General features: G+C 32.5%; 2 protein-coding genes across 2 annotated transcripts; one reads left to right on the forward strand and one right to left on the reverse strand.

Moving 5' to 3' along the window:
• The first annotated feature begins 2,620 nt into the window (after positions 1-2,620).
• Positions 2,621-3,414, forward strand: LOC109014285. The gene is made up of 3 exons (XM_018996698.2): positions 2,621-2,696; positions 2,801-3,113; positions 3,240-3,414. The coding sequence occupies exons 1-3, from the start codon at positions 2,642-2,644 to the stop codon at positions 3,298-3,300; spliced, it is 429 nt and encodes a 142-aa protein (XP_018852243.1). The 5' UTR covers positions 2,621-2,641; the 3' UTR covers positions 3,301-3,414.
• Positions 3,415-8,274: 4,860 nt separating this feature from the next.
• LOC109014246 (organic cation/carnitine transporter 4) lies at positions 8,275-15,190 on the reverse strand. The gene is made up of 2 exons (XM_018996630.2): positions 14,518-15,190; positions 8,275-9,814 (listed from the first exon to the last, which is right to left on the reverse strand). The coding sequence occupies exons 1-2, from the start codon at positions 15,158-15,160 to the stop codon at positions 8,616-8,618; spliced, it is 1,842 nt and encodes a 613-aa protein (XP_018852175.1). The 5' UTR covers positions 15,161-15,190; the 3' UTR covers positions 8,275-8,615.
• Between the last annotated feature and the right edge of the window lie 1,104 nt (positions 15,191-16,294).

Consider the following 16,294-nt stretch of genomic DNA (forward strand, 5'->3'; position numbering starts at 1 on the left):
ATAGAAGATGAGCTTATAATGAGAAATCAACTGTTAGGTTTTATTGAGAACAAAATTTTTAAAAATATCATTACAAAAATGATAATGGAATGTGAATATTATTTCAGGAAAGGCTGTCATGAGAAATCTAAAATGGACGATAAGATGTGTTTTTTATAATTTTAATTTTACAGATATATGAAAAATTGTATTTTTTTTCCCTTCAATATGAAAGCTCTCTTTAAATAATTAGATGATTTTACCAATACGTAACTTATATATTGCCCTATTTAATTTTATTATATTAATTTTATTTTCCACGTTTGCTACAATACATGACAACATTGCTGCTAACAGTTCTTAAATATGCTCTGAAGGTGTAAATGAGCAGAGCATTGCAGGTACGTATTTTCTAATGAGTTAATCTATATATAATTTTTAAATAGAGACTATTCATATAAATTCATACAATTATATTTAACAAAATTTTAAAATTATAATAATATTTTTTTTATCTCATTTATTAATGAGACTGTAGACGTAATTTCCACTTAAAATTATAAATAAAATTTCTTTTTTTTAATTGAGTAAATATAATTTTGGAATTGCACATGGAGCAAAAACTCGGTCAACTCCATGAAACTGCGTAAAAAATAAAAAATAAAAAATAGAATATCGTCCACTATTTACGAGAAAACTTCATAAAAATCCAAAGGATCATGTGTGAGAAACTTCAACAGTTATCACTTATCACAAACAATTTAATAGATTCTTCTGTAGGTTATATGTAGGACGGGTGACTGGCAGCAAGCACACGCAATAACAAAGAGTGAAAGCCAAAAATACCAACATCACCGATAATACTAATAATAATAGTAGTAGTAGGATGCTGATTGGGTCACTGAATTCATGCATGAATATCTAAGATTGCGTTTGGATGTGAGTTGAGTTGAGTTGAGTTGAGTTGATAAAATATTATTAGAATATTATTTATTATTATTATTATTATTATTTTAGAATTTGAAAAAGTTGAATTGTTTATTATATTTTATATTAAAATTTAAAAAAATTATAATAATAAATTGAGATGAATTAAGAGGAATTGTGGTTTCAAAATCGATTGAAAGGAGCTGACCCACGTGGTTAATTAATTTGCTTGGAATATACAAAGAAAAGAATGGTATCATGTCATGTCAATAAGGAAAAGAAAAAGAAAAATGAGGTATTATGTTAAGGGGAGAGATATGGTCGAGTCGATTTCTCATCTGAAAAAGAAAAAAGAAAAAGAAAAAAAAAAAAAAGAGACTCTTAACCTAATTCATTTGATCAAACTTCATTATGTCAGAACTTGACAACACACGTCACCCAAGTTGCTTCCAAGACAAAGCTCTCTGATCTTTAACGATACTTGCAAGATTTCTTCTTCAATAATATTTAAGCAAAGCGCCAATCAAACTCAAGGCTTATGGATCTTTTCAACTAAAGCGGCAATAAAAGAGTTAAGTGGAATCTACATCCAATTTCGTGTCGAAAGGCCCACATATAAATCCCATTATCTTGCAAGATTTTTTTCTTAAAGATATACACACACCACTTTGTTAACCTAACGCTAATAATATTATTTAGAATAATCATATTTATAGTCGTAGAATACATAAATATCGTACAGTTATTTAAAAAAAAAGTTAAGTTAAGTCTATTATTAAAAAATTAATTAATTTTTTTATATGAATCTCATATTTATTCTTTTTTAATATGATTGTGTGTTGCTTGCACATTCACAATTATAAATATTATTTCTATATTATTATTTGCCTTTTCTTTTGATACTTTTGTTGGGTTAGGTAGTCTAGCAAATATAACTCATATGCACCAGGCAGGGACCTCATCTATTTATGGGTTGTATATATCGTCTACGAACATTGGATAGTTCATCTGTTTATGGAGTTAATTATTAGATAATTTCCAACTATAAATTAGAGAATGCTTCCATCTTATTGTAAGATTTTCTATTATTAAAAATGTTCTCATAACCATCCATTTTAATGTTATGACATCAAAATGATCATTCCCTATTATTTTCTGGTTTAAATACTTTTTATAATCTTTCGAAATAACTAAATATTATAAATAGATTTTAGAATATTATATATCTCAGCAATAAATATTAGCATGTTATTCTGTTTTTTATAAAACAATATTAGGTAAAATCTATTTTAAAAAAATAATACTAGATACCATTCTGAGTTATACAATATTAGGTAAAAAATATTTAAAAAAATGAAATTATTAATAAAATATATTTTTTATGCAAATTTTAAATTTATTCACTTTTTAAAAAGCCCATGACTCTTACTGAGACTTGAAATAAAAAAGAAAAATTATGAATAAACTAAAAATAGAGCGAGAATATGATGCATATGTAGAGTGAGATACACATTGACATGGCACATGCTAGCTACAAAGGTAATTAGCCCTCCTTAATGTGTGGAGTATCCTAACAAGCCCCCGGTCCCGCCGCACATCCACCCATCAAACTCATGGGCACGCTCGCAATAAATTCATAAAACTAGGGGCGATGTTATGCACTTACGGATAAAGACAAAATCGACCCTCTATAAAACTTCTGATCACTCTCCCTCCGGTTTCCGTAGTATAGCAGATGGAGATGGAGAAAATGAAGGCTACAAGGAGGGAACCTCCGCTTCTCCTACAATGTATTCACCTATAATTTCTTTTATCATAGTCTGAGAGAATACAGACTCACGTATTGTTGGAATGAAGTTCTTATTGGAATTTGTGTCGTGCTGTGGATCCGCAGCCTGCTCGGGCCAGGGAGCGGCGCCGGAGAGAGCGGAGTACGATGAGGAGACGAGGTGCCTAGCTCCGTCTTTTCCGACTAGAAGGAATCGGCGGACGAGGCGGGGGCGGCTGGGCCAGCCGGCGGCCGAGTCCGAGTGGAAGCCGTCTCTGTGCGCCATCGCAGAGGACAACGCGATGGTGGTGATGATGGAGAAAGAGAAACCCGGTTGCGCCAATGATTCTGGATCTGAGGCTCAGAGGTCTGCGAAGAGGAAGAGCGGGTCCGGAGCCGGAGTTCATGTTCATGTCCGTAGCTACGGTGACGATTACGGGTAAAACAACCTTTCCTTTTAATTCTCCACGGTCACGGGCCGGCACTCTTTTTGTTTATGTTAAACTTTTAGTTGATTAATAGAAAACATAGTTGAGGATTTTTTATTGGTGGTGAATATTTGCAGGCGAACTCATCATATTCCGACTGTCATTCCGGCATTCGCTCCGACTCCGTTCATGTTTTGATTAGCGTTCACTCGAGGTTTCCTCATTTTCTTCATATGCTTGTAAATAATCTTATGGATTGAAAGCGTAACTTTAGAAAATAAATTCCCATTAACTTTTCCTGGATTTTGTGTACGTATTTTCTTTCACATGTATGGATTCAATCGGCAGAGAATTTTCCTCCAAATTTAGTTGAATAAACTGATAAATATGTTCTTCATTAATTTTTAACCATAAATTTGCTATTTTTATTATTAATCATATTATTATTTATACACGTTATTTTTTATTCTTATTTTTGTAGTGGCACTAAATTATTAAAAAGATTGATTATTTATTTATTTAACTGTAAATCGTGTTAATAAAGATGAAAGAATGATAATTAAAAATCGTATTAATATTAATGAAAGAATGCCATTACAAGAAGATTTTTATTTTATTTTTGGTTAAAAGAAGATAAATTGAAAGGTTTTTGCTTTTGAATAATATAATAGAAATTTAAAGAAAATACAGCAAAGGGGGTCCAAGTGGTGATCATTTGATAATATTGATGTGGTAATCTATTTTTTGAGTGCAAGATTGTGAAATCTAATGCTGAATTTGGATGAGTGGTCAGTGCGACTCAGTGGTGGGTTCCCCTCCTACTGGGCCCTTCGTGTCGAACACCAGTAAACAATAAACATCATGATTAATGTGTATTTCTGTGTGGCCTCTACCTCAGATCATCATTTAGCCAAGAGAAATGCTAAACGTCTTGAATTCGAAATTTAAAAAGTGTTTTAAATATATATAAAAAAAAAAGAAAAAAGTAAAAAATTGAAACGTGCTATTCGCAAAGAGTATTCGGAAGTTTTTTTTCAAAAAGTGTGGTGTAGCAGCGCTCTTTTCTTTCGTATTTTACAATTATATTAATTATATATTAATTAATAATTTAATTTGATACTTAAATTATTATTTTCCAATTAATTTTTTTCTTTAACCTAATTATTTAATAAACACATTTTACTAACTTTTTTTTCTATCCAACGATCATATATATAAATTATAATGCACAATTTTTATATAATTTTTTAATTTTTATTCACGTTTAGACTTAATATATTTATTTGAGACGTAGAAAAATATTAAGTTTATAAAGAGAATTGTATAAAAAACTACAAATTCATGTGATTTTTTTTTTATAAGAATTCATGTGATTTGAGCAACAATATAATGCATAATTTTCTATTTCGTTTTGTTTGCTTCATGTATCAAAACGACAATGTTTGGCCAGTCTCAATACATTTATTTAATGTGGTCCAGCTGCCAACGTCATTCAAATAAGTATAAAATAATCCGGATAGCTATGAACATTAGTTTTTCAAATTTGAAGATAAAGATGAATATCTTGTACCTCAAAATTTAAGATTTGTGTATATAATGAATTCAATACAGTAATTTTACAGTTAAATTCATCAAAATTTGAAAATTAGACTCATTTGATGAGTACAATGCTAATGCTCCAAGAGCGTCCTCATTAGCTTCTTTAAAGTACTTTTCATCTTTAAATGTAACCAATTTTATCAAAAATTGTTGCACATTGAATTAGCTAAATCCTTTTCATTTAAAATATAACTTACAGTAATTTCATCCATATTTCTAAATATGAAAAGTACTGTTGAAAGTCTAAATGAATTGTTTATTAATTTCACTCCACTCTCCTATAGCTCTCTCTCTCTCTCTCTCTTTCTCTCATTCTTCCCTATTTCTATCACGCGTATCTTCCTTCTTTCTCTTCTTCTAGTTTTGTTTTTTTGTTTTCCTGTTTTTTCTCTTCATCTTTCCTCTTTATTTCCATGAAGGAAGTATTGGTTTTGCAAGTTGGTAAAATCCACGACAGTTTCACTCCGAGACATTTGCAGGTCAGTATGCAATGGAAGCTAACGAAACTAATTTAATTCCTCATACAGCCATCTTCCCGGTTCTTTATATTTTGAGTGTTTGATGTTTTTCTTGGGAAATCTTGTTGTTGATTTGGTTGGCACGATTTTTCGGTCTAGATCTGGTCAATTTTCTTGCGATTACAATTTGTTGATTTGGTTCCAAGTCTTATTTTCACATGGTGTTATAGCCGTTTGTTGTTTCCTATCTTTTCCTACCTTCCAAGCATAGGAAAATAAAGAAAAATAAAAGATGTGATCACTCTCTGGATGAACCATTGGGTTTCCTAGTTTCAACTTTGGGTTAGATTTATTTACTTTCGTTTGATATATCTTTTGTTTATAGTGAAAACATAGTTGGTTTTGATGTTTTTTAATTGCATTTTGTTCTGTTTTTTATTAGACTTGAAATGTATAACAGAGTTAAGCATGAGTTTTTATGAATACATGACTTCGATAATTCTGGTGTGAATACTGCTGCAGTAGATCTATTTATTTTAAGCAATATCGCTTATGAAAGAGTTATTGGAGATTATAAAAATAAAAATAAAAATAAAAATATTTAAAAAATAAAAATTAATCAAAGAAATATAAATAATAAAAAATAATAATATTTTATTATTATAAAGAATATGATGATTAATTTAATGTAGACTTCAAATTTTGAATAATTAGCTAAGAGCTGGTTTGGTAACCAAAACAAAACACAAAATTCTTATCTCATCTCATCTCATCATTACACATTTTTTAAATCTCTATATAAAATATAATAAACAATTCAACTTTTTCAAATCCCAATACACATTTTTCAAATCCCAAAACAATAATAATATTAAAACATAATATTTTAAACTTCAAAACAAAACACAAAATTCTCATCTCACCCTCCAAATCTACCCTAAATGTAAAAAAGTTACATATTTTTCAAATTTTGAAAATTAGCTTCGTTTGGAACTAAAACTCCTCTCAACTCATCTCAACTTATCATTACAACTTTTTTAAATTTCAACACAAAATATAATAAACAATTCAACTTTTTCAAATCTCAAAATAATAATAATAATAATAAATAATATTCTAATAATATTTTATTATCTCAACTCAACTCAACTCAACTTACTTCAACATTCAAACGTATCCTAAGATAACTAATCCGATACCAATGCTAAGAATCCATTTTGATGCTAAGTGATCCGTACGGATGGAGATACTTTCAATTTAAATATACATAACTTATTTTATTTGAAATAATCTTAACTCGGTACTATTTATTGATGAGACTTTTATTATTATTATTATATCATTACAACCATAAACCAATAATTGCTAGGACTACTACTTTAATAACTTCTTATAAAAAAATTAAAATACATCTAATTTAGTTCACATGTTCAAACACATTTTGATAGAATCCACGGTGCCTACTCAAACGTCTTAAGCACAATCTGTTATGGACTTTGGCTTTACTCTGCCAACTGAGGGATTAATTACTGCTTGTAATCGAACATCGTACAAATTGCTTATTAATTAGTTGTTTAATTGAGGAGTAATAATAATATTGATCTTCATTTTAAATCTTATTATTTTTTAGTCATATTTGTTGATATGATAAATTTTAAATATGTTATTTTTTATGAGTTTTGCTACACATTCGTTTATGTGTTAACACACTACTTATGTAGTGAGATCTACTATAACTTTAGAAAATTTTCTCCTCTTTTTTTTTTTTTTTATTAGAAATGAAAAAATTAAAAATTAAAAAAAAAAAAACCGTTTCTAAATTCCTTAATCCAGACATTACACCTTCAAATTTCTTCTCAACATGTAAAAACGCCACTTGTAAGTTCTAACATCCGTTGGTACACAAAATGTAAATCATCATGAATTCACTCTTTCCCTCTCTTATATATACTGCAACAAATTGCTTGATTGGCCTTAGCCCCATGACCTAAACTGTCGACCAAGCTGCTCAATACTTTGAGGCTTTACCCTCTTTCGAAGCCATATATGTTATTTTTCACTTTAGACATGAAAAAGAATTAGAACAATACTCGAGACCTCCATAAGCCAAAAAGCCTCTATGGTACATATATTTATATATATTAGCCAACTTATGCCGTGATGTCTCCACTTCCTGTGGTTCGGAACCACTATACATGACTACCATGGCTTGGAATTAAAAAATAGGTTACACTATTTACAAATCTAATGTGTAACATGTTATTTATTGTGAGATCTATTATATTTATAATGAAAGTCAAAGTACCCATAAATTTTTATGTAAATTATATGTCAGACTTTCACATTAATAATAAGTTTAGTGTATCAATAAATTAGAGGCTTGTAAATAGATTTATACAGAAGTAACTTCCTCGTAATCTATCAAGTTTTCGTGGTATAATTTGGAATCCGAACTTTTTGCAAAGTTAGATAGATCCTCGTCAAGAGTCTTTTTTCATTGCTGGCAGTTCTTGACGATTTGCCCCTATACCTTTGGAAAGCCTGTGTGGTTGAGCTGCTCTAAGGGTACGTTTGGAATTAAAACTCATCTCAACTCATCTCAACTCATCATTACAACTTTTTAAAATTCCAATACAAAATATAATAAATAATTTAATTTTTTTAAATCTCAAAATAATAATAAATAATATTCTAACAATATTTTTTTATCTCAACTCAACTCAACTCAACTCATTTCAACATCCAAACGCAACCAAGTCTTGCGCGACAGGCCTGACTCCTGCTGCAAGAAGAGGGCTAGCTCAAGTAGCCCACCTACCGTAATGTTTGGTAGGCCTTTCCAACTATGAACCGATTGTGAACTTTCTTCTCCATACTAATTTATAGGTCAAACTTACCTGCTCCAGTAACCATTTTTCTGTATATCACCGATATTGTTATTATTTGAATAATTATTAGATAGTCTTAAATTAAGATATCATAATATTCGGGTCTCATTGTAAAATGTTATAGATATCAATTTAAATTTGTGATTATATAAGAAATTTTAATAGAAAAATGTTATTATAAGGTCTTTACACAACACACAACAGACCATCCAATTGACACGTAGTGTTAAGATGAGAATAACGCATCATCTATTTTCAGACTACTTATAATAAAAGCTGTAATAAAATTCGTCTCCCGAGCGTGCTTGAAAATATCACTATATATAAGAAAAATTATTTATTTGTCACCAATTATTTCGTGATAAAAACTATTTCCATGCCCATGCATATGCCCGGCCAGCCGAATACATAGCTCGCACATCACAAAGAGAAACCGTACCCGCTTCCCTGCAACGTAACTCTTTGTCAAAGATGAACAACATAACTCTTAAGAAACCAACCTCTCGTCAAAAGAAAAGAAAAAGGAAAGAAAAGGAAACTAGGGTAAACACCCTAGCCCTAGCTAGTATCAACAACTTGACACAGTACTTGATCTATCAGCACAGCTTTCTCCATCCTCCATACCTGCCATAGTATCATACATAGGCTTATTTAATGTCTCCGGCAAGTAAAACGCAAGCATCCCTCCCACAATCCCACACACTCCAAACACCGCAAACGGCAACCCACCCCCTAAAACCACCACGAACGGTGCTAAGATTGCCCCCATTTGCGCCGCCTGTGTTGCACATCCCAGTGCTGCATTTCTGACCACCGTTGGAAACAGCTCTGTTGTATAAATGAACAGCAAGTTGTAAGTTCCAGCCATTCCAAAGATTCCCAAAATCCCACAAACCATTCTCACTACCTTCCATATCCCCACGCTTCTCATTAAGCTTCCCAATAAGCAGAAAAATCCACTGAACCATAACGTCCCTATTGCTAATGGCTTCCTTCCGAACTTTTCCAGCAACACTGCTGTGATCGTAAAAGCTGGCATTTCGGCTACTGCATTAAGGAACACGTTGAGGTAAAGATTAGTTTCTAGGTTGACAACGTTTAGGCTAAGGCCATAGTACACAACCGAGCACAGGAAATTAATGGTCACGGCAAGAAAAAGACGGATGCGAGAGACTGGTGAGCGAACCACATCTACGAGAGAACCACTTATTGCTTTGTTAGTTTCCAGTTGCTCATGCTTGCAGGTCTGTTCATAGTTTGAACTGTTATTTGCTTCCTCGTCTAGTGCCAGAAAAACTCCATCGGGGAGGTGCTTTCCATTGTATTTAGCGATGGAGTGCAAGAGTTTCATGGCCTCCGTTAATTTTCCTCGAACAAGATACCATCTTGGGGACTCGGAGATAAAAGGAAGGACAGTGACGAGGAAGAGAAGGGAAGGAATGGAGGAAGCAATGTAGAGAGCACGCCATGACCGGAAAATGTAGGCTATACCGGAGAGTAGCGCGATTCCGGTTGAAAAGAAGTAGAATGTGGACATCCCGGCATACCCGCGCTTTGAAGGGCCAACGGGCTCGGTGGCTAGGACGAAAGCACAAAGGCCAACGCCGCCTGTGCTGAAACCAGTTAGGAGGCGTAGTAAGACGTAGATCCAGTAGTCTGGGGAAAACGCTGTCAAGCAACCAAAGACGGCATTTAAGATACAAACTACTGTAAGAGAGCCCTTTCTCCCCAGGAAGGAGTCTGAAAGATGGCCAAATATCCCAGCACCTGAAATTAGGAGACAATATAAATGTCAGTCGTGATATGCTGCTCATGTAAACTCAATTAGCTTGCAAAAAAAAAAAAAAACACTAATCAGGCGAATAATCTTATTTCATATGCATGCACAAATATTATGTATGTACTCCACAACATCTGTCTACAAATGTACTTCGTACCTAATTATTTTTGTTTTCTTGGGGGAGGGGAAGAGTTCGTTTTCAAGGGTTTAATCAACGAATGTTGCATGCAGTACTGCCTTACACTAGTTATGCTGTGACATTATTCACGTTGAATACTGAAAAGATATAATAATTCTTGTAGGCATTAATTAATTGAGAAAACCTGGAGGTCAGTCCATCTAGTTATCTCATAAAACCAGCCCTCCAATCAGAATGCGAGATGTCATCATGTTAACACCATTACCATTCATCCCACTACACCCGAACAGCACACTCCATTCCCCTTTCTTTCTATTCGAACCCACCACCCAACGACACCCCACTCCATCCCAACCCAAACTCGACGGCACCCCACTCATCCCCAACTATAGAGAACCGGCAATTGCCTCTCGACGGCAGCTACCCTTTTATGTACGCATCAACAAGTTCATGATAACTATCTTCTGTTGTTAAGTGCAGAACATCCACTACCAATATCCCATATGTAGATGTTTCAGTTGAGACATAAGAGACCATGTAAGGGCAATTGTCGAATGTTCCAATGCATCGACTACGGTGTGCACAAAAACAGTTGTTGCAAGTAACATTTCTGCTCGTTGACAACCCTTTAGGATTGTATATATTAAGCTCAAAATCCTGTAGAGTAACTTGCTTTCATTGAAGATCAATAAAAGAGCAGCAAAAAAGCATTCATGAAAAGAAAACAGAATTGAGAATCCTTTTTATTTTACAAGTGAAAAAAAAAGAAAAGAAATTTTTTTTTTCCAAATCAGCTACTTTTCTTCTCGGAGGGATCTCGGAGGAGTGAAAGGCAACGACAAGATTGACTTTCTATGGTCAGTGATTTTATAGTAATTTTTGAGTTGTTAAAAATCAACTTCGGAGTAGTGGAAGGGGAAGGGCTGGAGTATTCGATGCAGGAGAAGGCTGGAATGTAATCAGTGCAGGGGAAGGGGAAGGGGAAGGGGAAGGGGAAAAGAGACTAATCAGCTGCTTTCCTTCAATTGGTGAGTTTGGATCTAAACTCATCTCAACTCATCTCAATTCATCATTACAATTTTTTCAAATTTCAATACAAAATATAATAAACAATTCAACTTTTTCAAATCCTAAAATAATAATAATATTTAAAAATAATATTCTAACAATATTTTATCACATCCATCATCTTAGGTGCAATCAGGTGGGCTGTTTTTCGCCCAACAGCAACAGGGCTGTTTCAAAGAGTTTCTCTAATTAATTATTGACGTTGTATACCGTGACATTATTCCATTATTCTTGGCAGGCATCTTTTTATTATTTTCTTCGCTTGTTGGGCATTTATTAAAGCTATGTGAGAGTGGCCTTCTGAGAAGAAGGGTCGTTAGCAGCAAAAGTAGACGTACATTAGAGGATTTTATAACAAAAGGGGTGAGCACCGCAACTTTAAAAAATATTATCATCACGGTATGATCATAGTTATGATATATCCTAATTCGTTTAGTCACTCTGATCGGTGTCATGAATGTTATCATGATGACAAGCAGCGAGTACTGTGTGCGTATTAACACTGCTATTAAATACAGGAAAAAACTAAACATTCTTTATCAGATAATGATATCTCCCCCCATTTGGAACTTTGAAAAACTCTATATATATATATATATATATATATATATATATATAAATGCAAAAATATTATGTACAGTAATTTTATAGGCAAAAATAATTGTATGTAACAGAATTCATATATAGGTGCATATATGAAAAATATAATAATAATAATAATAATAATAATAATAAAAATGTTGATGACCAACGCATGCATGTGCTCGATCATCATGTGCAACAAAACACGAGATATCTGCCATGATCTACATGAAATCAAAAGAATACAAGCAAACCGACAATTGAACTTCTATAGCCTTATCCAAAAGCCCTGGATGCTCCTTTATTTATTTATTTATTTATCTTTATTCACGTTTGACCAGTTTCCCTAGCTACTCTCATACGCATCTATTGTCTTTGTCTTTGTACATAACAGTCAACCAATATTACCATTACCAATTAAATAGTACTTATGATCAGGATAAGATGGTAGAAGACAATACGTAAAAGAAAGCAGAAGACAATACTGATCGTCAAGCGCATAAGATGGTCCGAGTTACTATATATATATATATATAACATATATATATATATATATATGGATATTTTGATTTTCTTATTTTACTTCATAATTAAGAAAATACTTTTTAATGATATTGTAATTTTTTTATATTTTTTAAAATATTTAAAAGTGTTAAAAAATGTATGTAAAAAAAGAAAAAAAACATAAAATACACTAAAGGGGCTCCTAGCGGTGGCTCTAATGTTACTTTATTATAATAGAGGGAGAAAGAACTCGGTGGTCCACCGCCCACGTACAATCCAAAGAAGGGTGGGAGAAAATATGGCAACTAATACAGTAATACTGCCTCAAAAACTTTATTTCATCAAAATCTATAATCCATTTGAGTACGAAAGACCCTTAGACTAACCAATGTCTTAATTATTATCTTTTATTAAAAAAAAGGAGAATGATAGTACTATATTCTAGGGGTGAAAACCGAAGGTTCGGTTTCCGTCCAAAACCGAAAACAGCACTGATATGTGAAATTGTATGAATCTCGACCGAAATTGGCCGGTGAAGGAGGAGAAAACTGTTTACATCGGTCTCGACGTAACTCCGATCGATTTGTCGGCGTCTTCGGTGGCGATGAAGGTGGTTGCAATTTGAGATAGATGACGCTGCGAGCCATGAGGTGAGATTTGAGAGAGAGAGAGAGAGAGAGGGTGGAGCGGTACTGTGAACTGGTGTGAAATCAGAAAGGAGAAGAAAGAAATGAGGAAGAAGAAGGGTGAGTGCGAGTATTTAAACCCTAGAGGAAACGGTGCCGTTTGGCTTTCATTTATATTTTTTTCAAACATTAAGTCTCAAAACGACGTCGTTTTACTCATTTAAGTAAAACAACGTTGTTTCATATATGTATAATTTAAAAAAAAAACATTTCAAGTATTGGTCGATTCAGCGGTCCGGTCCAGGCTCAAATCGGGACCGAACCGCTAGACATCGGTTCTAGCTAAATTCAACCGCCGGTCGACCTATTTCGAGCTCCAGCGGTCGGTCTGAGTTAGTCCCGGTCGATTTTACGGTTTCTTGTATAGTTCTACTATATCTTCTGAATTTACTTCCTCAATTTGATCGCTCATATATTTTATTTTATTTTTTAATATTTTTTTACTTAATGATTAAAAAAGTGATTATTAGTGTATTTGTGTTTTTTTTTAAATGTTTAAACATGTTTAAAAAATATTTGAAACAAAAAGTCAGAAAAAAAAAAGTACAATTTACACTAGAGGCACACCGAGCAAGCAAACTTGGGTGACATAATAGCACTACCATAAAAAAAAAATATCCCTAAAGAAATAGATCGACGAATTCTTATTCGATCTAAATGTAACTTGACCACCTAGCTAATTGATTGAAACTATATATAATCCTTATAATTAGTTGGATTACTTACTCTCAACTGTTTTTAACTACCTAGCTAGTTATAACAACCTTTAAAAAATAAGAGTCATGTTTACAAAACACCTGCAAAATAATTTTAAGACGTTTCTCATGATGTTTGCCCGACAACAAGCTAGAAATTGGCAACTATAATTTTAGACCAGAAAATAAAATAAAATAAAGCATGGCAAAATTTTATTCTTCGTATTATATTGCACAATATGTTATTAAGAGTAGTATTATATATAGTTATAATTTTATTTATAATATTATTTAAATTTTTTAACATATAAATAACTGATATATAAAGAATAAATTTTTTAATAAATTATCCTCAATATATTTAACATTTTCCTACTTATATCCTTGGATGTATAGTCGGTTATCATCTATTAATTATTAATAGTACTCTGTAGACTGCACTAAGGGTGCAGTTAGATGTTGAATTGAAATAATAAAATATTGTTAAAATATTATTTATTATTATTATTATTTTGAGATTTGAAAAAATTGAATTGTTTATTATATTTTATATTGAGATTTAAAAAAATTATAATGATGAGTTGAATTGAGATAAATTGAGATAATTTTAATTTCTAAATGAAGCCTAAATGTAATATTGACGGTTCGGTACCTCAAATTTTATATCCGACGTATATTAGAGTAATATTAGGTATAAATTCTAAATATAAATTCTAAATAGATAAATATCATATGAATCTTTTTATAAAATGGTAAATCTTATTAATAAAAAATAATTTTTTTATATCTTTTACACTTTTATACAAAAGTTTATATAAAAATTATCTATTTAAAACTTCTATAAATCATTTCTCATTTATTATACCCACGTATCGTTATTATATATATCATTCTAGCTGAGTGGTCTAAAATTTTAGGAACCTAGTCTCCTATATACAAAAGGAACGCAGGCAAACAAACAAAATAAATAATTAATTAAAGAGATAGAGACGTGGAGACAGGGATCAGTGGATCACCTATCATGCAGCCGCCAAAGAACACGGCCTGTGCCAGCCCAACCCTATACTTCTGTCCACAAACCAATCCCCACTCCGCCACCGTCGAGCTTCCCAACCCACCGTTCCACTCCCACGATCCCGGTTCAAGCCCACAAACGCTGGCTGCCGCGACGTCGCATCCCGAACCGGACGTGCACGTCCACCCCGGTTCACGGTCGGCAAAGATCATGACCATGGTGTGGAAAGCCTCCAGAGCCCAAGCCAGGCTCGTCAACACGAAGTGCCTCAGCTGCCATGGCCCGAACTCGCCGCAGTATCTCTGGAGGATGTCATCGATGCAGAGCCTCTCGTATCCCGATTTGGGTTCGGGATATTTTTCCGGCTCTATCAGGGGTGACCGTAGGTCGGAGTTCCGGTCGACAGGATCGGATGCTGACGCGTCAGTCATATCTGGGTGATTTTTGGAATTAAGAGGTTCTCTTCTCTCCGTAGGGAATAGGAGGTGTTCGTATATATGGACAGTAGGCCGGTAGGGAGTGAACGGCTTTTTGATTTTGTAGGCAATTGACTGAGATAAAGGTTTAAAAGGACCGCGGGTGTGGTGAAGATCATGGTGAATGTTCTGGGCATCTATTTTGGTTAGCGGCAACTTGGAAAGCATATTCAATATTGTATTCCTTGGAGTTTGGACCGACTTGTCAAATTAGGCTTTATCTGTAATCTAAAATCATCTCAATTTATTATTATAATTTTTTTAAATTTTAATATAAAATATAATAAATAATTTAATTTTTTAAAATCTCAAAATAATAATAATAATAATAAATAATAATATTTTAATAATATTTTATTATCTCAATTCAACTCAATTTAACTCAACTCAATTCGACATTCAAACACACCCTTAAAAATTGAGAAAAGGAATTTATGAAAAAGCGTTAAGCAGAGATAATGTAAAAATATATTTATAAATTAAAATAATTTTTATGTGATTGATTTATTTTATAATAAAAATAATTTTATAATTTGATGTAATTAATCAAGTCGTATGAGTTTATAAATTTATTTTTATGTAATTTATTTATAGTTAAAGTATAAAGGAAATAAGAAAAATGTTGGGTTTTATCATTTAATTTATTTGCTTAGGAAAGAAGATGAAAGAAAAATGTTGTTTTTTTTTTTTTTTTTGTATGTTGGTCCAAAATAAACATTATAAGATGACTTTGAGCTTTTTTTTTTTTTTTTATATGTTGGCCCATTTTGCATTTGCGTGAACTTGATTGGACCGACTAGACCGATCAGACTGATCCAGTCTATAGTGTAATTGGTTTGGTCTCAAGGTAAAAAATGAGTGAATCGAAATTTTCGATCCCGCCCAAAAATCCTTCCATGGATCGATTCGACTGGATCGATCACATTACTAATGAAGAGGAAAGGGATAGGTGATGTTTGACCAATTAACAAAACATAAAGAAGCAAATACATGTGCACATATCTGCATATTACTTAAAAGAGCCTATACGGTTACTGTTCATTACTGTTCATCAATAGTGATGAACAATAAGACGCCTCTCTCTCTTTTTTTTTTTTTTCGAATGGTTTTTTTTCGCATATCATATATTGTTTGTTACTGTTAATGTTACTGTTCATAAACAGTAATTATGAACAGTAAATAGTTTTTTTTTTTTTTTTCCACATGTTTGTTTGGTTTTTTTTGTTTTTTTTTGGGTTTGTCCGTGTGAATGCCAATATACGACATAATACCACAATCGTGCGTGAGGAATGAGAGAGAGGG

This window comes from Juglans regia, chromosome 2 (assembly GCF_001411555.2).
Source record: "Juglans regia cultivar Chandler chromosome 2, Walnut 2.0, whole genome shotgun sequence".
Classification (NCBI taxonomy): Eukaryota; Viridiplantae; Streptophyta; class Magnoliopsida; order Fagales; family Juglandaceae; genus Juglans; species Juglans regia.

Coding starts and splice junctions, on each gene's coding strand:
- LOC109014285 (XM_018996698.2), top strand. CDS start 2,642: ATGGAGATGGAGAAAATGAAGGCTACAAGGAGGGAACCTCCGCTTCTC. Junction 2,697..2,800: donor ACCTCCGCTTCTCCTACAAT/GTATTCACCTAT, acceptor GTGGATCCGCAG/CCTGCTCGGGCCAGGGAGCG. Junction 3,114..3,239: donor AGCTACGGTGACGATTACGG/GTAAAACAACCT, acceptor GAATATTTGCAG/GCGAACTCATCATATTCCGA.
- LOC109014246 (XM_018996630.2), bottom strand. CDS start 15,160: ATGCTTTCCAAGTTGCCGCTAACCAAAATAGATGCCCAGAACATTCAC. Junction 9,815..14,517: donor CTTTGGCGGCTGCATGATAG/GTGATCCACTGA, acceptor TCCTAATTTCAG/GTGCTGGGATATTTGGCCAT.